This window comes from Sciurus carolinensis, chromosome 17 (assembly GCF_902686445.1).
Source record: "Sciurus carolinensis chromosome 17, mSciCar1.2, whole genome shotgun sequence".
NCBI classification, from domain to species: domain Eukaryota; kingdom Metazoa; phylum Chordata; class Mammalia; order Rodentia; family Sciuridae; genus Sciurus; species Sciurus carolinensis.
In genome coordinates this window covers 30,727,397-30,754,261 of record NC_062229.1, presented here as the reverse complement: position 1 = coordinate 30,754,261, position 26,865 = coordinate 30,727,397, and the positions used below count along the sequence as shown (strand labels likewise).

The window sequence follows — 26,865 nt, the reverse complement described above, 5'->3', positions numbered from 1 at the left end:
CCTCTGTAGTAGGAAAGTCATCATAGTGAAGGGACATATCAGAGCTGGACATGTCCAGCTGGAGTATTCTCACTAGGATCTGGTGCAGTCACCTCCTTACTGGTGGCTTCATTTTCATTTTGCATTGAGCTGGATGTGCTCATATTGACTCTATCACTGAGGCCTCTAGTGACGCTGTCATAGGATGGAGGGAAAGATGTGGCAGATGCAGTTTCAGATTTGTCTGGAAGGACACAATTCTCACTTGTCATAAATGCCACAAAGCCTTCATCTACGTGTGACACAGCCTCCTCCTCAGTCCTGGGCACTCTGGAAGGGTTGGAGAGTGTCAGGGAGCGATATAGCACATAACTCCGATAGGCCTTTTGAATGACAGTGGCTGAAATGTCTTCTTGCTTCCACCGGAGGGTGGTTGCTATTGGTTCATAGGATGCTTTTGAAAGATTAGTTGCCATAAACTTCTCCTCCATGTTTGCCTTCAGGGAATCCAACTCTCCTGATTCTCCCAGAACATTCTTGGTGAAGGCAAAGAGGATGTCCAAGCAGTGGATCTTATCTCCAGGGACCAAGGGCATATCCATCTGGATTAATATATTCTGATTGGGTTTTGGGATTCTCAGGGGGCCTGAGAGAGTGTCTGCAAAGTCTGAGAGGGCAGAAAAGTTAATGAACTGGGTGGCCTCTGGGTCGAATTTCTCCCAGGTCTCATAGAACATGTCAAAGTCGTCCTCGCTCAGGGGCTCGGTGCTCTCCTCCGTAGCTACATTGAAGTTCTCCAGAATCACTGCAATGTACATGTTGACCACAATGAGGAAGGAGATGATGATGTAGGTGGTGAAGAAGATGATGCCCACGGCCGGGCTCCCACAGTCTCCTCTAGTGCCATTGCCATTGGGCAGATTGGGGTCGCAGTAGGGGGGCCCTGTGTTGAGGATGGGGCTGAGGAGGCCATCCCAGCCAGCAGACGTTGTGATCTGGAATAGGCACAGCATGCTGTTGGCGAAGGTCTGGAAGTTGAACATGTCATCGATCCCGGCCTCCCACTTGACATAAGCGAAGCTGGCCATGCCGAAGATGGAGTAGATGAACATGACGAGGAAGAGCAGCAGCCCAATGTTGAAGAGGGCAGGCAGGGACATCATGAGGGCAAAGAGCAGTGTGCGGATCCCCTTGGCTGCTCGGATCAGCCTGAGGATGCGGCCGATTCGGGCCAGGCGGATGACTCGTAACAGCGTTGGAGAGAAGTAATTTTCTAGAGATGTAAGAATTGCAGAAAACACCAGACCTTTGAAAGAAGGGGGAAATTACCTAATTAGTATCCCAACCATGAACCCTGACAAAGTTGGTTGTGATCCCATTTCCTCATCTCTTCTCAATATGAACTTCCACTGGGGCATCCACATTCAAGGACTCTGGGCCCTGTGAATCTGGCATGGTAGTTGACACCACAACCACTCGATAAATGTCCACTGCCTTAATTCTCTCTTCATCAAACTGGTCTTACCCTTCCCACCATGTTCTTATGTTTTCCACCTCTTAGAGTATCCTCTTTAAAGTCCGCTTCCATGGGCGGCGACACCCCATCCTCTGTAGTATTGTGCACCTGCCTACTTTATTTCCAATGTGACGTAGATCCTGCTGTTCCCCGAGGTTTCAGCTTTGGCCATGCCTATTCCTCCATCTTGGTCCTGTGCTCTGGGAAGGCCTGGACCCCCCTGTGATTTATCTCCTTATATCCTGCTGTGAAAATTGACTCAGATCCTGGCACATGGTCCCATAGATAATTGTATGGAGCCTGGGATTAATTATAAGGGGGAGTAGGAGTTGGGCAACTTGCTGACAGCTAAAGCAGAATGGCTTTGAATGCCCAGCTGTCTGTATAATGGTTTTAATTTCTTTCTTTCACTTCCAGCTGTGCTGAACTCTGTTAGGGCCTATGGATGGGCTTTTTTAGGGTCAGTTACTGCCCCGAACCCTAACTATGAAAAAGATTGGAAAGATGATGACTATATGTGTCACTCTACATGATATCTAGCATGAAGATTTTTGAAGCTTGGATTACCGGGACCAAGGAACTCCGCTGAGAAAGATGCATGGCCTTCAGGGTAAGAGAGGATTCAAAGGACATAAAATCAATTTTTCACACCTCGTAGGGTTCCCTTGACCCTCTTCCCTGCTGTCCTTTGTTGCATGCATATGGGTGGCCAAGATATTGTGTTAAAGGGAATTGGAGGGAACTTAGAAATTTACTATAATTCTGTATCATAAAATCATTGCAGAAACCCAGTTTAACTGGGGCATTTTTTCATAATGCAGATGCATTATGTGTCTATATAATTTACTAAAAATTTCTGCCAGACAACTGCCTACATCCTAGTTTTAATTTTCCCAGTACCTTATTTCAGGGTAGAATGATTGCTCATACGTATGACAGTTTGAGACTCAGTATGTGTTTTTGTGGTAGGAAGGAAGAAAGAGAGGTGGCAGTGAGGACAGAAAGGTTAACAGGTGGCTATTTCACTTGTCTTTCAGTTATCAGAGAGATTTTTGCCTAATAGAGCTGCTGTTTTGGTCCTAGGAGCTGGTAGTTAAGATGTCTTCTTCATAGAACTGAGTATGGTGGGTGTATTTTATTTCTAAATTATTGATATGGGAAGTTACCTAAGCAAACTCCTTTCTCTAATATAAAATCAGAATGACCTTTCAAATCTCTCACTTCAGAAGGCCAACAAAAACCAAATCAAACAAAAACAAAAACAACCAACAACAAAACTCCTATTATACTAAGTGAAATAAGCCTGAGATCTTATTTAAGTATCTTTAGCAATCAACAACTAACTGACTAACTAACTAACTAACTAACTAACTAACTAACGTGGGAGAAATTTTTGGAGGCAATGGATATGTTTATGGCATTGATTGTGGTAATGGCTTCATGAGTATATATCTACCTCCAAATGTTTTAGATTGTATACATAATTATATATGGCTTTTTGTATGTCAACAATAACTCACTAAAGTGCTTTTTAAAAAGTAGCAGCAATAGAAAATGAAACAAAAAAGCAATAAATTTAAACCCTCCAAACAAATAAATGCAAACCGAGTCTATATTTCTGCACTAGGATGGGGAGATTGATGAAATGCTGCCAAGTTGTGTTTAGATGCTATTAACTCTTGAGAGTAAATCAATGGAAAATTAAGTCTACAGCTATGCCCTGACATGAAAAGTAAGCAGGTCAGGATATAACTGATTGGGATACACTTACAATGACAAGTGAAGCTGGGAGCTGGAATTTGGCTTTTATATCATAAAACTTTGGCTAAACCACAAGAAACCCAGGGATAGTCTCTTGGTTCTGGGTGAGAGGCAGCTAGTTCATTAGAACTTAACCTTGATATTTATCCAAAAGAAATGAAGTCAGCATAGTACAGAGATACGTGAATGCCCATGTTTATAGGAATGCTATTCACAAAAACAAAGTTATGAAACCAGCATAGATACCTGTCATGAATGAATGGATAGAGAAAATGCACAATAGATACACAATGGGATTTTAGGCAGCCATAAAGAAGAAAGCAAGTAAGTCATTTGCAGCAAAATGGATGGAACTGGAGAACATTATGTTAAGTGAAATAAGCCTTTGACTCAAAGTCAAAGGCCGTATATATTTTTCTCATATGCAGAAGATAGAAAAAAGAGGAGAAAAGAGAGATTTCGTGAAAAAGGAAGGGAATAGAGGTTGGGAATTGAGGGGAGGATAGAGTGGAAGGAAACAGAAGGTAAACAGGAGGTAATGGGCAATAAAATTGACCAAATTATATGTTATGTGCATATACAAATATATCACAATGAGTTCCACTATTATGTATAATTGTAATGCACCAATAAAAGAGAAAAAGAAAAGAACTTAGCCTGGTCAAAATTCAGCTCCACTCCTTACAAACTTTGTGTATTTGCATAACTTTCTTAATCTCTAAGGCTCAGTTTTAAATGTTTCAAATGAGGACAAAAACATCACAGGGTTTCCTGTGAAGATTCATGGAGCCCAGCTCAGCACTGAGGACTCAGTAAGTACTCAGCTCTGGTGGCTCTATCCCTTTATTTGCCTCTAACTCTACCAATTTTCTCTGAACATCATTGTGTCCCAAATACTGGGTCTTTCATTCAATAGCACCCAGATTGAACCTTTGCAGCACTGATCTCTTGGCATTGATCCCTTGACTTTTCTGACATTCATATTTCCTAAGAAGATAGTTACATATATATTTGACTTCAGACCCTCAGTTTAAGAATACCCTTTGAAGAATCTCCTTCTAGTCTTTCCCCCACTTTGCTGGCAACCCACTTCCTTTCCCAGAAAGTGTTTTACGAATCATTTCACATAACACCCCCCCCCCACTTCTTTGAAAACCATAATGGTAAGTCAAGTTGGAAACTTTATCATCTTATAGTCTAAGGTTCTCAAGAGGAGTGATTGTTCCCTGTTAAGGTTCTGGCAATGGGCTGTGCATATAGTAGGTGACTGCAAACATTCTCATAGAATGGAGAATACTGATGGAAACTCTTCATTGAGAAAGCATCCTAGGGGAATTTCAAATCTGCTGCTCTTAGAAGGCTGCACATACTGGGCTTTTCTAACACATGGTATGTATTTTAAAAATTAGTTGGTTATCATTTGATTTTAAAAAAAAACAGTCAAAACAACCCCAAGCAGAGTTGGGCTTCTCTATCACGCAGCTGCACACTTACTCCCAATGGAGAGGATCACTACAATGAAGTCAAACACATTCCAGCCATTGGTGAAGTAGTAATGCCTTAAGGCGAACATCTTCAAGACACACTCGCCGGCGAAGACAGCCACGAAGAACTGATTGATTTTGCCGAGGATTTTCGTCTTTTCATCACTCTGCTCATCCGTCTCCACCATCATGGTGATCATGTTGAGGCAAATGAGGACCATAATGGCAATGTCAAAAGCTTGCCTGGTCACAACGTCAAAGATGAATCCCTGGTACCTGTTCTGAGAAAACAAAAGATGGTGGCATGAGGACCTTTGGTTCCACATAAACCAAACTCCTGGAGGGGCCGAATCTCCATACATGGGTTTTAAAATCGTCCCTTTTGCCTCACTCACACTTCATATTCAAACAGAAGCCATATCCTCCTCACTGCCCCATTCTAGTCCTCCTCAACCTCCTAGACACTCACCATCACCAGGTACTTCCTTTGTCCTGGTCCATGATCTTCCCTCCCTTTGAAATGCTCTTCTAGTTTCCTCTCTTGCTATCTCAATCCCAATAGAGACTGAGCCATCGCTCCTGAGCCCCACTTCCTCCAGGGGTTTTGCTTTATCACATTACACCTGTCCCTTGGCTTCCACAACCTTTGTAATCACTCTTGAGTTAGGATTTCACATATGCATCTCTTCTTCTCTACTGGACCATGAGCTCTTGGAGGATGGGGGCCAGGCTTACTCAACCTTGTGTTCCTGTAGTGTCCTGTGCATAGCGACAGTTCAAGAACTGCTTGTAAGATTGTTGATTTGAGCTGCTCTGCTAAGTATAAAGTCAAGTGAAACGGTTTGACCTACTCCTGGAAATGTCCTCTGAAAAGAACATTCTCGGGGTTCAGCAAATGTCTAAGCAAATGCAGGTACGGGGCACGCGGTCAGGTTTCAGTTGTTTGCATTCTTGGAGGAAGGTAGAATATCCTAGGTAACCAATTGACCATTTATATCCAGTTATCTTTATGAGGGTATTTAGAAAGTTCCCAGTGCATGCCTTTCTTCTTTCTGTTGGTGTTAACATATTGATGCTCCATGATTTTTTGGCCCACTCCCATTCTCCTTCCCTCCCCTTTTCCTAAGTCCTTCTCCTGACCTCTATGGTGCTCATAGGCCTCAATCAATAAACATCATCTTCCACTCAAAGGCCATCCTCCTCCTCTACCCCACGTGCCCCAGGACTTGGGGTCAGGCCTGGGGTCCTCTTTGTTTCCCATTATCCCTTCTAGACCTTTGCTCTTCCTGTATCTTGTAAAAGCCCTTCCTCCCTTGAAGCTCTGTCATCTCGTTGGCCCACCTTCACCTCTTCAATACTACCACTGACCCACCTCTTGCTCCCTCTGCTCCATTCCTGATAAATCAAACTCTTGACCATACTTAGCAACTTTTGGCTATTATCCTAGGCATCTTTAATGTCCATGTAAATGACTCTAACTCTCTCTGTTCCTTAGACAACCTCTAATGATTCAGTTTTCCCTTACTTAAAGCAAAATCCTCCTGGACCTCCCATCTCCCTCCAGCTACCACTTCAGTTCTCTCCTCACTTGCACAGCTCAAGTTTTTGAAAGAGTTACGTACTATCACTGTCCCCCATTCAGTCCTCAACCCACTCCAACAGAGCTTTGCCCCCAGCCTGCCACTGAAATGGTTCTAAGATCAATAATAACCTCCATAATGTTGGCTCCAAGGACAGTTATTTGGCATCGCTCACTGTCCCCTTCTCCTTGAAGCTCCCCTATCTTAGTTTCCGTCATGCCTTACCCTCTCGATTCTTTTCTTGCCCTTCAGACTGCTCTGTTTCAGTCTCCTTGTCCAAATTGAAGAAATTAGATCTTTCAAGACTCAGTCCTAGAGATCTTTTTTTTTTTTTTTTTTCCAGTCCTAGATACCCTTTGCCTTTCACCCCAACCTCCCTTGGTTATCTTTCCAGCCCGTGAATTAACATATATGTTGTTTTTGCTAATTATTTGCTTTGGTCACAGACTTGTAATTTCTGCAAGGGCAGAAACTTTGTCCATCTTGCTCACTGTTCTGTTCCTGGTGTCTGCACAGTGCTTGGCATAGAATAAATTGGTGACATTGGAAGACAGAATGGACAGCTCCACCTTATGAGCTTTGATTAAATTTAATTCTATACAGTAGGCGCTGTGTGTTATGTGTAGGGTTCTGCATAAGTGGCCACGAGGCAGGAGGAGAATGTGTCACAGTTGTCAGGGAGCTTCAAGGAGCTGCTTCAAGGAGACTGGGGGTGGGTGGGCAGTGCTACGATGAGGCTTCTACTTCCTGACAGGGTGGGTCACTATCCTGCTGGGTTAGAGCAAAGAATCTGACCCAACTGGGCCCAGTTTCATGCATAATGACTGACTGGCTCATATCTTTTCCTGGGGTGGGAGGAGAATTTCTGAGCCACTAACCCTTTCTTTCATCACTGAAAATGGTAAAAAAAAAAAAAAAAAATAGAGGCCCATTCATGGTCTCATGACTTCTAATTAAACAGAGCAGGCAATGGCATCTCTAAGTGTCCAGGCATCAGGTTTGTCCCGGATTTCCCAACTCTAGGGAATGTAGCTGCTTTCTGGCTGATCCTGGCTTAGCTAGAGGGCAGAGATCACTTCTTTGTGACTCAGTGCTCTCAGAGATGATGAAGTGGGTGATTGATGATGTGATCTTCTAGAGCCTATTACTTCCCAATGAAGTAGAGTATATATAACTTCCTTTTAGTGAATTCTGTAGCAGGGAATGTTATAGAGTAAAATATCCCATTTTGTGGAACCCTTAGCTGTTGTTATGAGTAAATGAGGCTGAGAACCTGGGCTTTGCCAGAGGTGAGGAGAGGTGCTTGTGTGCATGTGCAGGGTCCCTGTGTGGTTTCAGGTTAACCTGCCATGAAACCTGGGGTGCAGAACTCCTGTGCCAAGGCTCTGCCTATCTAACCAGCTTGATCTGTTGGGGCTCCCAAGAGAGAAGGAAAAGGAAGCCGAGCCTGAAAAGGTGGATTCTCAGGAGTGGGAATGCCTTTTTATTCTTGGGTTTCTTTCTTGGTCTAGACTTTAAGGAGGGTAGTTGATCAGGGAGTGCCAAGATGCTGCCTGCCATATGCATACCAGCCAGGAGCTAGGATGGGTCAAGGCCTAGGGCTGTGGAGAGCAGTCACATGCAGTTGCTGCTTGAACCCTGATCTGCTGGTTTCCCTAAGATTTCAAATTTTTGTTTAAATGTTCCAGTCTTGCCTCAGCTTTGATGGCCTAGGGAACAAAGGAAAGAGTATTTTTACATGCTTAGACCATGTTATTAAAGAGAGAGCCACGTTCCTCCATTAAGGCTAGCATAGTTGGTGGTTGATGAGTAACACACCCCTCCCTGCAAACAGGTGGAGAATCTCAGGAACAGAGTTGGGCTATGAGATTTCACACATCCTTATTTAAAGGACCTCCCCTAGTGCCACTACTGGAGGAACTGGAGAGCCTTGGATGTGGCTTAATTAGGGGAGAAGGTGAACAGCCAGGACTCCCACTCTGTGTTGTATTACCTGAAACTCTAGCCTCAGGTTCAGACCTTTGTATTTAGATGTTCTTTATGAAATGCAACATACTCTATCCCAGGGACAATGAGAGGAAGAAGTGACAGTAGCCTGTGGGATTGATTGTAAGAGGAGAGAAGCTGGGATGTTGATTGGTTGATTGAGTAGTGTGTAGGGGAAGGTGCTAAAAGCCTTTAAGGTTTCCCTAGCCTAGGACTCTGTGGGTCAAATGTGAATTTGAACATGAATCTAGCCACTAGTAAAGGGCAGCAGACTCAGCTACTTGCTTCTCACTAAGTCTCAGTATATTCCTCCTAGAGTTCTTGACTTGAGTCTTCTTGGTTGGGCTCAGTCTTTTCACCTACATCTTTTAATTTTGAGCCTTTTCTTCCCTATTGGACTTCTTGACAGAGGAACACGATCATATGAAAGATTTGGGAGAAATTCTCTACTCCTACAGAGGTCTGAATCTTCTACCACTCCCTATTACAATACTTCTTATCAGAATCTAGAAGAATGGTAATACATTTATGACCACTATTTCCAAATAAAGTGTGTCAAAAGTCATATCTTTTTTCTCTTATAAACGTTTTTGAGAATCTGTGTTCACCAAATTTGGAGGCACTTATATAAGTACCATTACGTGATTTAGAAAGTCTAATGACTTGAGCAACAGAATGACTGTCTTTTAATTTCCTAATTCCTTTAGGGAAAGACTTGTTTCTTTGTTGAAGGTCCTTTAGCTTTGCCCTTGTGTGGGGAAGGGGTTAATGACATTGTGTCATGGGAAGTATCTATAGTTTTCTTCATAAATGCTGCATCTTACATAAACTTCCTTATGTAAATGGACGAGATGCCAATTCCATTCACTGCAGTGGATGGCTTAGAAATTCTTTAAAGAAGTTCATCTGTACTTTCTGACATATCAACATCTTCATTCTCAAACCTGTTAATCCACCACAACAGGGCTGCCATCTTGGGGCCACCCAGAGATTTGATGTTTCTTTCCACCTTCCAACAGAGAACTGGGAAGAATTTAAATGATGTCATGTGTGATTTGGGTGTTGCATGTAATAGAGGAATAAAAGGGCATGTCACCTGAGGTCTTTAGGGAAAAAAGAGTCAAAGTAGAGTCTGGTTCTAGTTTTGGGTCAATCTTTAAATTTCGGATATTTTTTAGTTCCTATTGGGTTACTAGACTATGACCATGACTGTATCCTGGGGGGCTGGATTTTGACCATTTCCTCTCTAGTCTACCTACAGGAACGAGGTGGAATGCAGGGTTAGTATGGAGATCCATTACAATCTGGATCATGATGTATAATCATACAATGTTTCATCTCTGGACTCTGACCACCCTTGTTATCATTTAACCCCATCTGTTTCCAAACCTGTGCTTGAATTCTAAAATTGCTGGGGAACTCACTGCTTTCCCAAACAGCTCTATTTGTAGCATGTTTAGGAGTTATTTTCACTCCCAAATACCAGTTTCTTCATCTAAACTTCTCATTCTTTGGGCCTGGGAACCCTCATCATCCTCATCACCCTCATCTCCAAACCCAGTCCAGATCTCCTCCTCCACAGATAGTACTGGTCAGGCCTGCATGGGCATACTCATAGGCCTGCATAGGCTGTACGCACAAACACACTGCTGGAGGGAAGCTGCATGGCTTACCAGAGGCCGTGGGATGGGTTTCTGGGGTTTCTTAGAGCCCAGCTTCTTCATGGCATTGTAGTACTTCTTCTGTTCCTCTGTCATGAAGATGTCCTGGCCCCCTAAGTAAAGGAGGGAGGCATACCATTGTAATTAAAGTAACAGGATCACTCAGGGAAATCAAAATCAGAATATTCCATATGAGAAGGACCATTTCAACCTTCTCTCTATGCTCAGCCTAGAATCAAGGAATCTTGCCTGGACACCACAACCAATGACAGAGTGGTAGGACTAAGCTCATCTCAGACTTCCTGCCTGGGTCTCTGAAGCCAAGCTTGTTTCTGTTCTCCAGAAACCCAGAGATGGAGAGAGTTTGGGAACAGGACCCAACGGAGGTACATGTTGATTCAAATCTGAGTCTTCATTTCATTTCGGTCAAACTCAGTAGACTTCTAGAGTACAGTCTGCCAGGGGGCAAGAGCTTCTAAGAGCCTCTGGAGCAAAAATTCAGGACAAAGGGCCTTAAGCCCTTTCTGGAGAGGAGTTGCTGAGGACAGTTAGTGCCTTGTCCTTGGGTGCCTGGTCTTTAAGGGGCCTTGAGTGGTTTTCTAGAACTCCCCAGTTTCACTACCCCCGCTGTTAAGAGTGCCACATATGGTATTGATTGAATATGTCTCCCTTCCTTAAGAGTCCTGGAATCCTTTGGACTTCCTTCATTCAGTTCCTCACCTTTCGATTCCTGACATAATCTGACAGCCCACTTCAAAAACATGCTTGTATAAACGAGTCTGCAGATGCTGAGGAAATGGACTGGTATCTATGGGGTAGGAGAGGAAATGTCAAAAGGCTTCTTGGGAGGGCCATCTTGGTGAGGCCAGGACAGGGGTTGGGGCAGTGAGTAGGTGAGCACTGGGTAGGGTCAGACTGAGAATTTTGGGCAAGGAGTCTGCGGTTGAAGTTCTTGTCTCAATCTGATCCATGGCTCATCTCACTCTATCACATAACATGTCTAGTTTCCTCAAGATGGCCTCAGTTTCCTCATCTGTAAATAGGAGAAAGGATTGCTTTAATACTCTGAAATTGCTGGAATGGAGTACTAATGACAGTGGTCATTGCTGCCCTGCAGAGCCTCTGGGGCTCCCATAGCTCTCTCCTTCCCTTGTCTAACACCCAGCACCCTGAGTGAGGATTTTCTGTAGGTGGGATGCCTACTCCACTAGACAGTTATTCTAAATTACAATAGTAACACTTAGCATATGGTGCCCACTGTGTGCTCAGTCCTTAACTAGATGCTCTTTGTAGATGTTTTATTTTCCTTTCACCACACTCCTGATAAGTAAGTATTATTAACTCCATTGAATAGATAAGAAAACTGAGACCCAGGGAGGTTTGTGATATTGCCAGCATCACCTGTTCAGCTGGTTACTGAGTCAGGGACACAAATCCTGGCTTATGTGATGCCAAAGGCTATGCTGTGCTGTGACTCAAACTTGCCACCCACTTTCTCTCTGGATTTCAGTTTATACAAATCTAAAATGGTGCCATATCTACCTCAGGGGTATGCAGCGTACTCAATGAAAGGATAGCACGAAAGCACTTTATACCGTCAATGCCCTCATATTTTACTACATTATAAATACAAGAGGTTCCTATTAATCTGAATCAACATTCGTGGAGCCGAGAGCCTTCCTTCCTATCCCAAGGAGAGTTGGAATTTTGCCAAAATCTGGGTCTTGACCCTTCTCAAGTTCTCCTGACTTAGTCCTCTGGGAGTCAGAACTCCAAACAGAGAAGTAAATACTAGATTCCTTTCCCTCCCTGTAGATATTTCCCAAGGGGTCACCTGTGACAGTCTCAACACACTTGGTTCCACTTTGGAAGAACGAGGTCATTTTGAGGACAGCGGGGACCCAGGGAGGTTCGTTTCTGACATGGAGTGAAGTGCATTTCTTTCTTCAACAACAGCCCCAGGCCCCAGATGGGGGTGAGGACTACAACCAGGAGGCAAAGGTCAACTTGGTGTTAGGGGCCAAAATTAGGCTCTGGGTTGGGAATAGAGGACTACAAGCAGTGTTGACTTTAGCCATGAGGTCAGGCCAGAGGCTAGGAAGTATGAGATTCACCACTGTGGTAGAAACAATGGAGCGCCACTTATCTTTTTTTTCTGTTGATTGAAGTTGTCAATTATGACCCCAACAAAGAGATTCAGTGTGAAGAAGCCACCGAAAATGATGAAGATGACGAAGTACAAGTACATGTACACATTGTCCTCCCACTTGGGCTGACTATTGACCTGTGACCAGACAAGAGGGAAAATGACAAAAAGGGCGGGTGCCTTAGGTTAGGTTTACCCTAAAAGTCAACCCTGAGACATGAACCTGGCAACAGGTAATTTTCCCAGGAAGCAGGATTGAGGGAATGGGGGAGAATAAGCAAGAAGTGAAGAAAAGTTAATGAAGTGGGCGTTGTTTGGCAGGTCATCATTGTGGGCAACTGATGCTCAATCCTGTTGGAGCCTCCTGAAGACTGTGTAGAACACATCTCAGAATGGTACCACCAAAGGACGGGGAAGCTGGAGTATTTATTTATGACTCCCCAAACTTATCAGTGACGGGAGTCGTAAATAAATTTTATGACATTAAATTCCCCATCCTTGGGGGACAGGCTGCTGAGCAAGCTCTGAAGCATTGAAGAAAGTCTTGAGACAGACTCAGAAGTGCAGCATGTAAGCAAACTCAGAATTGGGCTAAGGAGACATGGGTCATGGCATCAGAGTGTCTGTCTTGACAGGAAGGTGTCCTTCCCCACTAACACCTCCCCCATCTCCTGATGCACCTGATTCTATCTCATTCCTTTGAGGCCCCTTTATTCTAGCCACTGCCTTGTTCTATCCCTGTCTAGAGAGTGGCCTCCCATACACCATCCTTCAGAAATTACTGGTGCTTTCCTGGTGAGCAGAGGAAGAGCTTGAGAGGCCTGGGGAGTGTGCATGGGAGAGGAATGGGCTAGGTGGGCTTAAACACCTTCCAGAAGGCCAGCTGGACACTGCTTCAGAGAGGGGCAGCATAAGGCTGCTGGATGACTGCCTCTCTTGGCACTAAAGCCATTTTCATTTCATTTCAAATGTAGACTGATATGAACATGACACTTGGATGGGAGGTCTGTAGGCACTAGAATTGAGACTCACCTCTCGGGAATCAACAGCTGCATACATGATGTCCATCCAGCCTTTAAACGTTGCCTGGAAACAAGGAGCAGAATCTACTCAGTGTTCGCCCATCTATCTACACTGGACCCCTCCCAGACCATGATGGTCCAGTGAAAGAGCAGGATGCTAAGGAAGCATGAGGAGGAAAGGGCTTGGGCGGAAATGGAGAAAGGAAAGAGTTCTCTGGGTGACGTGATCAATCTCACATGAAGATTTAAAGTAATTCACATGTGGCTATTTTGAAATAGAGTGGTATCAAAGACATGGAACATCCTAGGGTTTGGCATGGACTGGTTGTCTAGATGCCTGGCTGTAGTGCCATCTGCTATGAGACTGCTCTGTGTCCCGGATCAGGCTACCCATCTCAGGACTGCTATTTTCTCAACAACTTTCCCACCTCATGAACATGACATAAGAATGTGATATAGTCACCTCTAGAAGATCAGGAAGTTGGGAGCAGAAAACCTCCACATTTCTGCTTCCAGTTTTAGCATTCTTGAGGTCTTGAAATTAGGCATGCTCTTTAGTATGTGCAGGTTATGAAAGACATCTCAAGTCTTGCACCCTAAGTCTGTTACAGCACTAGATGGACTGTTTTGATTCACTATTTGTCTATTTTTCTCATATAGCATCAGTGCCTGGAACCAGTTCTGACTGTGTCTCCCAAGGCTAGTCACAACGCCTGGCATACCAAAGCTACTTGGGGATTATTTGTTGACTATTCAGAACAAATGGTGGAATGTGTGAACTCATGGGTAAATACATGACAAATGTATAAGTAGTTGTATCCACACTTAAGAGAAAAGAGGACTGAATAAACAAGTGGATGAAGACAAGGGATGAAGGAACAAACAGAAAGAAAGCATGAATGTGTTTGACTGCCATTATGCCAACATCATTCATTACAGTGATAAACTTAATTAGACACAATTTATTACCATCTAGGAGATGATATAAAGTAGAAGATTAAGCACATGGCTATACCATGTCCATTTTGTACAGGCAGTGTGGTCATCCCTTGATACAATCCCATGACAGGCCCTTCCTTTCATTATATTCTCTTAACCTAGACTTGTCTACCTTTACCACTGTAAGACTGCAATCATTGGTAATGTCCTCTAGCCTAACAGTGTAGTCTATAGGAATAGAGAATGACCTCAGCCCACACTTAGTGCTACCCCCAGCAATCTCTCTATGCACCATCTTCTGGAAGATTCCAGACTCTTCACTTGTCAGGCATCCAAAGAAAGAGAAATGGTTGATCTCATAGTTGACTCACCACCTGAAGAAGTGCGAGGTAACCCATTGCAACATTATCAAAGTTGACTTTCACGTTGACCCAGAAGAGGTTGCCTGTGTAGTTTTGGTTCTTACAGTCAGAAATGTTATCCACAATTGACCAATGCACAAGAGAAAAGTCTTCATTGGTATTGTTGATGCACCTCCCAAACTTTCCTGCGAAGAGGTTCACTCCCATGATGCTGAAGATGAGCCAGAAGATGAGGCAGACCAGGAGGACATTCATGATGGATGGGATGGCGCCCACCAAGGCATCCACCACCACCTGGCAGGAAATAGAAAAGGACCTGGAACCCTGCAAATGTCCCTCCCTACTGGGTCCCATTTCCTTCTATACTCATTCAGGCTGCTTCATGAGCCAGTGGCCTTTGGAAACAGCAAGAGAAGTATGGTTAATTAGTGCAATAATTCAGACTCAGAACACTAAGAGACATTGGGCAACTGAAAATGGGTTTAGATCTTCTTCCCCAAACCTTACTCAGGGAAGGTTTCAATGTCTTTCTTTAGGATTGAGGATATGAATGATTTTATAAGCATAAGCATATTCACGTAGGGGTATCAGTGTATGTATTGCTTTTCAAACTTTACTTTATTATCTTTAAGTTTTGCATTTTATAGACTTCAGTGCAAACATCAGTGAAACCTAAATCTATATTCACCAACTTGCTCATTTATAAATCAGCAAACAAGAATCTGGGCACAAATTAAAATAAATTTCAAGTTATTTCAATCTTAGCTCCTACTATTTATAAAGATATAAGTTAAATTTAAAACTCCAGGTTAATTTTTGAAGCTCTGGTGACTGCTTTGAGCCAATGATGGAGAAAGGGCAAGGTGGAGGCTGATAATGATGGATAGGGGAAGGAGAAGATGGAAGGGAATAAGCCACAGGACATGGTTACTGTGTTAGGTTGGAGAGAAGTTGCATTCCGGTGGTGGCTGAGGTGTTGAACTGAAGATATCGCTATAAAAATGGATCATTAGAGAAAAGACTCATTCGTTAGGGAAAAATGGAGAGCTTGGGATTCTTTGGAGATGTTGTCAATAAGAACAAGAGGCAGACAATCCAAAAAAACCAAAGGTCAAATGTTTTGTCTGATATGTAGATGCTGATCCATAATGACCGGGGGCAAGGGAAGAATGGAGGAACTTCGGATTGGGTAGAGGGGGGTGAGGGAAAGGGAGGGGGCGTGGAGGTGGGAAAGATGGTGGGATGAGACAGACATTATTACCCTATGTGCATGTATGATTGTGTGAATGGTGTGGCTCTGCATTGTGCAGAACCAGAGAAATGAAAAGTTGTGCTCTATTTGTGTACAACAAGTTGAAATGTACTGTGCTGTCATGTATAACTAAATAGAACAACAACAACAAAAAAGGAAGAGAGGCAGAGTTGGGAGACTGAGATAAAACATGCTGTGGAGCCTTGAGTCAAGATCACTTCACAAAGGGAGTGAATCCTGGTGGGTGATATCTATGGATGAGAAGGAAAAAGGTTCTGATAAGGGTCTTGGGGAGGACCCAGAGAATTAGGATGTGCAGTACTGCCAAAGTGGGAGCAGGAAGGGAAGATGCAGAACTGACCTTCGGAGGTGGGGTCTGGAGGTTGGGGTCATTGGTATGAAGGCATAAAGTGGATAAGGGTTACCAAGTAATACAGATCAGAGAAGTTTTGAGATAGGTCTTACCCGCATGCCTTCGAATCGAGACAGAGCACGCAGTGGCCGCAGGGCACGGAGGGTCCGAAGGGCTTTGATGGATGCCATATCAGAATATTCCAGGATCTTCGCTACAAGACTTGTCAGTGAGATCTGAGTGCAGGCAGAGAGCAAAAGCATCACACTAGGGTTCCAAGAGGACAGCCTGGTAGAAGAAGACAGGAAATCTCTGCCCAGCCTCCTATTTCCTGCTCTGTCTAAACCATTGTCCTGGTTCCCACCTTATTCTGTACATCAGTGAGAGGCAGAGAAAGAGTCTAGTTCCTCCTTATTTAGAGAAAATTTTACTGCTTACTTACTTGAACCTTTGGATAAGAAAAACTCATTCTCCCACATCGCTACTCCCATGAACATAGGCAGTCACACTTCCTTTCCCTTCTCATGTCATCAGCTAAGTCCATCAACCTTGGAATTTGGATTGACTTTCAGAGACTTGGAGAGATAAAGCCCCTTCATGGTGGCTATGCTTATAGTCTATTTTGAAGGATATAAAGTGAGTCTTAATTGTATTTGCTTAGAAAAGTGGACTGGAAAGAGTCCTGTTCTGGATGGGATCAGTGTCCCTCTTGATCCTTAATTTTTTGTGACCTATTAGTCCAGGATGCTTTTGCCCTTTGTAAAATGAGGAAGACAGACTAAAAGAATCCCACAGTTCTTACAGCTCTGCAGTTCTCAGTAAGAACGAATGGCAGGGGGTCTAGCTTCAATAGATGTCTGAGATATAATGACTGAGTTGGGAGCCCCTGTAGCTCTGTCACCTGCCGGTTTTCTTTAACGATGACCCAAGGACTTCAAAGGACACAAACTGATGTGGAAAAATGGCATGGGAAAATGGTCACTCCTTCTATGAACTTCGAAGGTGCTAGGGAGAGGCAATCTATGCACAGACTGAAGTCTGCTGGGGACTGTGACATAATCCTGTGAGACCCCAGCCATGGCAGGGATGGTGGGCTGATCGGGCTTAGCTTATTCTGGCAGCCATCATAATTTTAGAAAGAAAGAGGTTTACACTTGGGTGCTGCACCTCAAATAATACCCATTCTCTGAATGGGTGGTTCATTCCACCAGGACAAAGAACTGGAATTTGAAGGATAGCTTTCTTTCATTAGAGAAGAATCCAGACACTACCAGGTAGCACCAGCGTCTGGGCTGGTTGAGAGCTGGGAGGTTTGGGGCCAGTCCCATGCTAGCCCTGTTGAATCTTTTGCTCATCCTCCTGGGAAGGTTGGCATATGTTCAACATGTACAGCTGGGGCAGACAGGGGGCTGCTGCCTCTCTAGCAAATCCCACCCACCCAGACCAGCTCTATTCCCACTGCCCAGGGCAGCAGCCTGAACTCTAAGCCCCAGTTTTGTGTCCATCTCGTCCATACTCTATTGCAAATCTGATCGCGATCACATCTTTCTCAGAGGCACAACCTTTGTTGGTCCTTTATCACACTCAGGAAAAGTTTCAGACTCCTTAGCTTGTATTACATGACCACAACTTACTCTTCTTGTCATAGTTCACCCATGTATCCTACACAAATCAAATTGTCTCAGAACACCCTCGTGTCTGTGCCTTTGCTCAAAGTCATCCTTTAGCTAGGATGGGCCTTGTCCAGTCCTCTTGTACCTCTCTGCTCTTGCTCATGTGTATGACTCATATATAATGCCATCTCCTAGGTGATACCTTCCAAGTCACCCCAATCCCTGAGTGGAAGAAAGTTTATGTTCCTGACACCTTAAGACACTAATTGCCCCCAACAGTGTCCACCACATCCCCTATCTTGATACACTAATTTCCCTGTGTGTGTCTTGATCTGTCGAAGGACTAAAATGTAAACTCCTGGAGGTTGGGAGTATTTATCTCTTGCTTTTATCCCTCTCTGAGCACTTTGTAAAACAATCTTGTATTTGGTAGATTTGAATAAACACTTAATAAATAGATGAAAAGATAGAAGCATGTTGGGACAGACCAAAGGAATGAAAGAAGAAAGGAAAAAGAGCTAAGTGGAAAGTTGAAAGGCAACTGGGTAGAAAGATGGGTTAAAGATTACACAGATGGATAGATTTGATAGTCAAATGAAAGGATGGAAGATAGAAATCAAAGAAGAAAGGAAAAAATATGGGAGCAGGGAATAGTGGATGGATGGAGAAGAATGCTGGATGAAGGGACTGATGTATGAATGGAAAGATGCAGAGTTGGATATAATGCATGAATGGAAGAAATAAGTGGATGATTATAAAGTTGATTGAATGGAATGAAGGACATAAATGGACAATGAGTGGATGAATAGATGAACGGATAGAAGGAAGTGAAAGATGAATGGACAGATAAGTGAAACACAGAAAAGACAGTTGGATGGGTTGAAGAATAGAAAGGTGGAAGAATGAATGGATAGAAGGATGCTTGGATGGAAGATGCATGAGTAGGTGAATAGAAAGTTAGATGACTGGATGTTTGGATAGAAGGGTAAATCAAAAGAAAGAAAGATATAAGGGTTAAGGATCAATGGATGAATGGATAGAAGGGAAGTTAGGATGAATGGATAGGCACAAGGGAAGAGGAAAAGAATGGGAATGGATAGCTGAAAGAAAAAGACTGATAGAGAAGGACAGATGGAGAAAATAAAGATGAAGGGATGTTTTAGAGAAAGGAAAAAGGAAGGGTGAATATTTGGATAGATGAAAGGAGGAATGTATGGAGGAAGGGCAGATAGTTGGAAGGGAGATGCTGTAGGAAGATGGATGGAATTAAGGGGTGACAATTTAAGGTGATTAGGACTGAAATTAGTGACGTCTACATAGGTTAGAGTGACTGCACCCCTAAAAGGGTGGGAGTCAGAGTAAACATTTTCCTTTCATTTGTGAATAACTGTTTTGTATGCACAAAATTGCAACCCATGACTCAGATTTTAGGCCTCACAGCTAGTCCCTGTGGTGCAACGGCCAGATGATGCTAGCACATTGGCATCAGGAAACAAGGGAGAAGAGAGTTGTATGTCTTGGCCTGCTGTGGAGGACTAGCCAACATAGGAGGCTGGACAGAATGTTCTGTACTGAACCTCATCCAGTTTCAGGAGGCAAGTACCAAAACAGAAACATTTCCTGACACCTCCAATGTGTAGACCTTGGTGCTGGTGTCTGCTGGTTGGGGGAGGCAGAGCCAAGGAGCACTATGCCTCACCCTGCTTATGGGAACCCTCAGCTATGTGGCAAAGCCAAGAGAGTGGCAACAGAGAGAGAGGGCGACAAGGAGAGAGAAAGGGAGAGGGAGAGAAAGAGAGGGAAATGTAGTGATTAAGATACAGGAGAGGATGTGTGGGAGGCACATGGTAAATTCCCTGATGGAGAGGTTAGCGGTCACAGGTTACTGTGAATCTGAACATATGAGCTCTGGCTCATCGCCTCTCCAAAGGGACCATCTTTCCTTCCCAATGGGAGGAGCCAGTGGTATCAATTCAGTGGTTTTTCCATCACAGTTGCACCTTGGAAATGCCTGGGAGCTTTGACAAAATACAGATACCTGGGCCCCACCCCAAATCAGAAAGATCAGAATCTCTGGAGTAGTGGTGTTTGGCTACTTATGTTTAAGAGTTCCCCAGGTGATTTGAAAGTAGCCAAGGATGGAGATCACGGAGCTGGCAGGTGGGCAGATTCTCTGCGCTCAAAGGTCACAGCTCCCCAAGGTCCAGAGCCCTGGCAGTGAATGCAGGGTCCTAAGACCCTGGCCAGTCTTTATCTTGCTTTGGAGGTAAAAATGCAGAGGACTCTGGTATTCTTTCTGGTTGAAGGTCTAAGAACTGAGGACTCACCTGAGGGTCACCTTTGTGTTGGAGCTTATGGCTCACAGGTTTTCTCAGACTCTACTCAGTAGTCAGAACCTTTCTTTGGGCTTCCTCTGCACTAGCTGGGGTCATGAGCCATTGAGATGAGAACCCAAGCCCCACGTGTGCCCACTGAGCCACTCACATTCACAATGAGGAAGTCCAGCCAGCACCAGGCGTTGGTGAAGTACTTCTTGAAGCCGTAGGCCACCCACTTGAGCAGCATCTCAAACACAAAGATAAAGGTGAACACCCTGTCAGTGTATTCCAGCAGAGCTTTGACCTTGGGCTTCTGGTCCAGGTAATAATCTTCAAAGGCCTGGAGGGAAGGGAAGAGAATGGCAGGCTGCACAGCGGCCCTGACAGACAGGGCAGGACCCAGTCAGCCCTGCTCACAGTCCCTGGGAGCAGTTTTGGTAAGCCAGCTTGTCCATATCATTTTCTTTCCTCTGTTCTGGGGAGGGGAGGTGGAGAGGGGAGGAGGCACGGTGAGATATAAACCAAGACTTCCTCAGCCAAGAGGGACACGAAGCCCTGCTGATGCTTTGCAGGGTTGCTGAATGCAAGTGAGAAAGGAAACCTTCTCGAATGGGATTTTGGAAGTGAACCAAAGGGATGCTAACAGTGACTTGGTTTAAAAATAAAAGCATCAAAGGATGTTCGCAGGCAGTTCACAGAAAAATGAAAGTAAGAAATGCCAACAAACTTCTGAAAAAAGTGTTTTATCTCACTGGTAATCAAGGAAATTGAAATTAAAAGAAGATGCCATTTTGTTCTTTTATCACACTGGTGGAGATCAAAAAGAATGGAGGGAGACCCCAGCACTACTGTGTGACCGGTGGGAAGAAAAACGAGGCTAGTCTCTGGGAAGCCAAATTGGAAAGATGACTCCAAGGTTTTAGAAACTCAGTAATTCTGCCTTCAAGGACTTGTCCTAAGGGCACTGGATGCTCTTAGGACCCTTTTAATGAGCCAGTGCCCTCACTCCCAAGCGCTGGGAGTGGCTTTGTTGGGTTGAGGGAACTGGTTCCACCCTGAGAAATGCTTTGCAGATTAGGTATCTGGTGTCCACCCCAGGGCAGCCAGTGAGGATTGACATGTGGGTTTGTAAGGTCATCCCTTTGCTTTCAGAGGAGGATTTCCTGTGGGATCAGTCATGGCTGAATTTCATCTTCTCTTAGCTCCTTTTTTGTTCATGTACTCCCCTCACAAACTTTACCTGAGAGCACCCCAATAAACTGCCAGCACAAGAAAGTCGCTTCGGGTTCTGAATCTAGGACCAAACCTGACAGGCAATCATTGATATCTCCAAGGCAATACATATGGAAATGTGATGCATATTAGAAGTAAACACAGGGATTGGTTCAATAAATTATGGCACATTTCTCTAATGGAATAGGCTGTAGTCATTAAGTGAGATAGTATGAGAACATTTCCTGAGAAAATTTCCTGGGAAATTACAGACTGCATAGATGTGGTTTTAATTTTGTAATATTTATGTATTCTGTGCATAAAAGAGATGGGAAGGAGATATATCAAATGTTTTCAAAGTAAGTTTCCCTTTGAGTGATAGGAAAATGGGTGATTTTTTTTTTCCTTTGACTTTTTCTATAACTTTCAACTTGGTTTCTCTCTCTCTCTCTTTTTGCATTTTACGTTGTCAGATGAAAACTCATGTTATATTTTAAAAAGTACTCCAAGTAAGAGCATAAAGACTAAATTTGGTGCAAGCCTGTTTGGTCCCAGGGGGAAGGAGATGGGGAGTGAAGGGAAGCTGCTGGGGCAGAGCTGCTGTTTCAGGGTCTGAACCCCGGCTGGGAATGGGGAGGGTGTGGTTGGGGTGTGAGGGAAGAGCAAGGGAGAATGGAGAAAAATGGAGAGAAATTAGTATTATCATTTTACCAGGAGGTCAGAAGGGAGAGAAGGAAAGGTGTGGAGAAGGCCCGTCCTCCCTTCTCAGCTCCAGTAACGTGGCCTCAACATGTTGCAGCCAGGTGGACAATCGGCACCCTGTCCCATGGCAATGGGCACCTTCAGAGTTTGTCACCATCTGCAACTACCTCCATGGCAGGCCAGCCCTGCCACTAAGACTCTCCTCCCTTGGCTTTGTGCCATCATTGCCAGGTCCTCCTCCACCTCTCAGGTGGAGCCTTGTCCCTTGCCTCTGCTCTACACCAAGGCTGAGGCCATTCTGAGCAGTTCTGGCACCTTCCATGGAAAGTCGGGCTATTCAGTCCAGTGCTCAGATATTCAGTAGGTTATTTTCATGATAGAAGAGGAATAAGACAAGTGAAAACACTTTGAGCTGTGGAATCAGGAGACCTTGAACTAGTAATCCGGGTCCCCATGCAGTTGCCTTCATGTCTTTGGGCTCCAACTTCCACACTTATAAAATATGCACAACTCGGGATGACCAGTCCCTTCTGGTGTCTTTGTCTACCTTGGTCTATTGGGATGAGCACTAGATATTGAGCGCTGGGAGAGAGAGGATCCTCCTTCCTTGTCCTACAAAGCCTGGCACTCAGCCCGGGGCTTTGGGAACGTCTTGAACTCTGAGCTTCTGTCCCTGAGACCTTGCTGGTCAGCGTGCAACTGTTCATGGATGACAGCGTCAGCCTCATCTGGAGCACGTAAGAAACACAAGCTCTCAGGCTCTGCCACCAATCTCCCAAAGCGAACCTGCCTTTGAACTAGCTTCCCAGGGGAATTGGTTTTGAGAAGTGCTGCCATAGTAATTTTCTGTTTTGAGGGATGAATAGTAGCATTTGCAAGTGGTTTGATAAGACAAGGAAGGATGGTCTTTGTGCTAGGACTTCAGGGAAAGCCAGTGGGAGGTCAGAGGGAGGGAAACCAGGGACAGGGGACTCATTCGAGGGCAAAATTAGGTTTTGTTACTGCCAAGTTGGGTGAGCTTGGAAAAGTCCCCCCAAACTCTTTGAGTCTCAGTTTCTCCATCCATAAAGTGGGGGACATGCACTCACTGTTTACAATGCAATGTTGCAGTCAGACTTATCAGGTCACGTTGTGGGTAACTGAGAACCCTCCACGCCCTGCTGTTAAGAGGAACACTGACGTGCAGCTCTTCTTCCCCAGCAACAGGCTGAGAACTTGAATCCTGATTCAAGGGAGCCCACTGATGCAGCTCCAGGGCCTTCAGGTAGCAAGAGCTCCCATCTGGAGAGCTTAGGGGCAGGGATCCCACTTCCCCTTACCAGAGACCCACTGCTAAGGAGGATCATGAAGATGATGAAGCTCTCAAACCAGCTGTGCTCCACGATTCGGAAGCAGGTCTTGCGCAGCTGCCAGCCCACGGCCCATGGAAACTTGGTGGCATTCACTTTGCAGCAGGGACAGTGTTGAATGCAGCCTGTGGGAAGAGGTGACTCATAGTGAGTGATATTCCACTCGATTCATTTCTGCTCCATCCCTGCAGAGAAACCACTCTTCTGGGAAACCCACTTGATACACCTTTGGAAAAAAATCCTCTCCCAGAATTTGAGAGGAGGGGTCCCTTCTAGGTGGCCCTTCAATTCAGTCCTTTAGGTGATTTCTGCCTCGTGGGCCTTGCCCACTCCGATGATACCAGTGGTCCCTCTCTTTAGGCTCAAACCTCCCTGGAAGCATGATGAACCATGGGTTATGCCCTGAGCCCATGATGAACTAAGCAGTCATCACATGGCTAGGATGTGACCCATCCTAATCTAGGGTCACGTGGAACCAGAAACTCAATGAAAATGGTTTTGTACCCCCTCCCCAACTTCTACTTCTTTAAAGGTGCTGAGGCCTCAATAACTGTCGTAGTGTGAACTATTTGTTTACTCATTCATTTCACAAATATTGAGAATGTCATGTGACTCTGTCCTAAACATTGAGGGAAAGGATGAATAAGATTCAGGCTGTGCCATACAAAAGACTGAGGGAAACAGACCTGTTGTGGCCATCCTCTGGGTTCTTTATGTCCCCACTCAAGAGTTATGGTCATGCTTGTGGTAGTGACTATTCTCTTTTCAGGATCCAGAAGGCTGGCTCATAACTCAGTGAGGTGTTCTCAAGGCTCAACTCCCGTCTTGTGTCCATCTGACATGGCATGAGGTACGATGAGTCATAGCATTTGTGTCTGACATTGAATCCCTGAACCTGGGATCAGGGCATTTGTTGGGCTCCTGTGGCCGCCAAGCCAGAACCCTGGACCCAGAGGTGCCTAAGTGAGTACCCACCTGAGTTCTGACCCTAAGGACCACCAGCATAAGGAGGCCTGGCCACCCTTTTACCTTCTGTGAAGCAGTCCTCGGGTTCTTCCAGGTTGTCCGCCAGCTCAGGGATCTTCCTCAGCATCTCCTCCGGGTCTGGGCAGTCCACCGTGCTGCCCTCTGAGGAACTTGTGTCGTCCACTTCCTGCAGGGCAGAGGCCCAGGCCAGTGAGCTCAGCTCCCTGAGGCACCTGCACGCAGTTCCCGCAGGGCCAACTGGCTGAGATCCCCGAGGCGCAGGGTGAGCCCCTCAGGGCCCAGGGTCCACGTCCGGCTGCTGGGCCTGACCCGCATCCTCCACGCGTTTGGTGCCTCAGCAGCTGAGGCCCAGAACACTGCTGCTCCCTGTGGAGCCCCCGAGGCTTAGCTAAGCAAAGCTGTAAACTTCCAGGCCCTGATGGAGTGCTGGCGATGGCCCGAGACACCATAATTACACCCATAAAGACTCAGCTTTCACTGGGCTTGAATATTTAATCGGGGAGCAAGGCTGAGGGGCCTGCTGCCCTCCTGGCAGCTCTGGCCCTATAATGTCTCCAGTGAATTCAATTAGGACTTGAAGCTGCTCTCATATTAGTAAACCTGATAGCTTGGCTAATGGACCCAAATGATGGGGTGGGTCCCCATCTGTCGCTGTCAGGCCCCTCCCTGCCTGGCCAGGGTCACAGACAAGAAAACAAAAACACAAATAAAACCAACACCCAGAAGTTGGGTGCTGAAAACATGGAAGGGGGAGAACTGATAGGAGAGTCCTGAGAATGCTTAGAAGGGAACGGGACACCCCGGTGTCCAACGTGACGACCCCTTCTACTGGGGTCCAGCTGGCTTGTGTTCACCCACCACCCCCAAATCCCAGCTCAGTCGCTCTCTTATCTTACCTGCTGTGTTGGCCTTGCCCAGGGCCTGCAGCCAGCAGCCGTAAGGCCTCGTGCTGGAGGGTTCGATAACTTTGGGGTGATTTCTGTCTGGCTTATCTTTGCCAAGCCTAGTGCCGGTCCTACAGCCTACGCTCAGGGGCTGTGTGTCACATTAAATTCTCCGATTGGTTACAGTGGTAGTGAAGCTGCTGAACCTTTATAAGGCCCCTCTTTCCCTATGGATTGTTTTCTTCCAAGGTTTGTAAGCCACATTGCAAAGTTTATTTTTAGCTTCCGGAGGACATTCCTAAACCCGACTCTCCCTCCGGCTCAGTCCGTGTAAGGCTGTCACTTCACCACTCACCTGCAGACAGCCTCTCTCCAGTCCCAGTCTGCTTTTGGCTAGGACAAAAAAATGATGTGGACAAAAGAAAGTGGGGGAGCCTCGCAGGGGAGACTTCCCCATCCACGAGCACCTCCAACTTTTATCTGCTGCCTCTGAAAGGTATTTGATTCTCTTTGTGCACTGTCTTTTGTTTCCTTTTTCTTAGCTGTCATTTTCTGGGCACTTACTCCATTTCAGGCAGGAGCTGAACACTTGACAAGCAGCGTCTCATTTAAGCCTCAAAATAATCCTACCCGGCAGGCATCATCAATTTCACAAGGAAGAAGGAGGCTCAGAGAGGTTGAGAAATGGCCCTAAGCCCCACAGCGTGTGGAGCCTCACTCTTTCTCACTATCCCTACAACCATCCGGGGATGAGGTTCCAGTGACGGTGTGTGAAAGCTGAAATTTACTGATTAGCCAGAGGTGGGCAGGGACTTAAAATTTCCCAGTATGAAAAATGAAGTTATAAGGTGGAGTGTGGTCTGGAATACCCTCCCCCAGTCCCATCCCCCAGTGCCACTGGTCCACTGGTCAGTGAGCAGCTGGCTATTCAGCCTCTCCAGGAAGCTCACATACCTACCTCTGCAGGAACCTGAGGAACAGCTGTGTCTTTCTGCTGCTCACCCAGGTATGGAGTTAGGTCCTCAGAGGATGTACCAGAGCCTGGACTTGTAGGTGCCAGGTGGTCCTCACACCTCCCAGTTTGCTGCAGCTGCTCCTGCTAATGAGAGAGGGTCCCGACTGGGTACTTGAGTCGGTTTCAGCTGAACACGTCCAAATTTGTAAAGATCTTGCACACCACCGGCTGCCAGAGCTAAGGACTTCATACATGCAACTAACACACAAACATCCGTACGTACACTTGTGCAAAATGAGCACAGACCCTAGAGCCAGAGAGATCTGCATTTAACTCCTGGCTTCATTACTTAGAAGCTGTGTGAGGGTAGGCAAATTATTTAATCTCTCTTATCTTTTTTCTCCATTTGCAAAATTGAAAGGCAGGATCTACATCATTCCATTATTTTGACAACTAAATATGTTAATGCTTATGAAATACTCTGTAGGAGGTGCTCGGCTCAACAGATGTTAGCCACGACCAATATTGCTTGAGCAGAAGTCAGACTGCTGGTGAACTTGGCCAGCTGGATCCCTCCAAAGGACCCTAAAGTAACTGAACATGCCTCTCAGTGGCAGACAGCTGTCACAGTATTCACGTCCTTTACTCTGGGATGGTGACGCCCTGCCCTTGGCAGTCACCCAGACAAAGGCATGTAAAAAATGGCAGCTGATAACAGCAGCTGCTCGAACGTAAGAGAAGTGACAGCCGTAGGGTAAGAAGGCTGTGGAAGAGATGCAGACTCAAAGCACAGCTGTCTGAGGCC

General features: G+C 45.3%; 1 protein-coding gene across 1 annotated transcript in view; it reads right to left on the bottom strand.

Moving 5' to 3' along the window:
* Window positions 1-38: 38 nt before the first annotated feature.
* Window positions 39-26,865, bottom strand: part of Scn10a (sodium voltage-gated channel alpha subunit 10) — a 92,080-nt gene continuing 65,253 nt past the window's right edge. The window contains exons 17-27 of the mRNA XM_047530538.1: window positions 26,064-26,201; window positions 24,264-24,387; window positions 23,205-23,359; window positions 20,138-20,311; window positions 16,154-16,276; window positions 14,446-14,730; window positions 13,146-13,199; window positions 12,114-12,251; window positions 9,980-10,084; window positions 4,751-5,021; window positions 39-1,285 (exon numbers count right to left, since the gene is read on the bottom strand). Of these exons, the coding sequence (XP_047386494.1) occupies window positions 39-1,285; window positions 4,751-5,021; window positions 9,980-10,084; window positions 12,114-12,251; window positions 13,146-13,199; window positions 14,446-14,730; window positions 16,154-16,276; window positions 20,138-20,311; window positions 23,205-23,359; window positions 24,264-24,387; window positions 26,064-26,201 (2,814 nt within the window). The remainder of the gene's footprint in view (window positions 1,286-4,750; window positions 5,022-9,979; window positions 10,085-12,113; window positions 12,252-13,145; window positions 13,200-14,445; window positions 14,731-16,153; window positions 16,277-20,137; window positions 20,312-23,204; window positions 23,360-24,263; window positions 24,388-26,063; window positions 26,202-26,865) is intronic.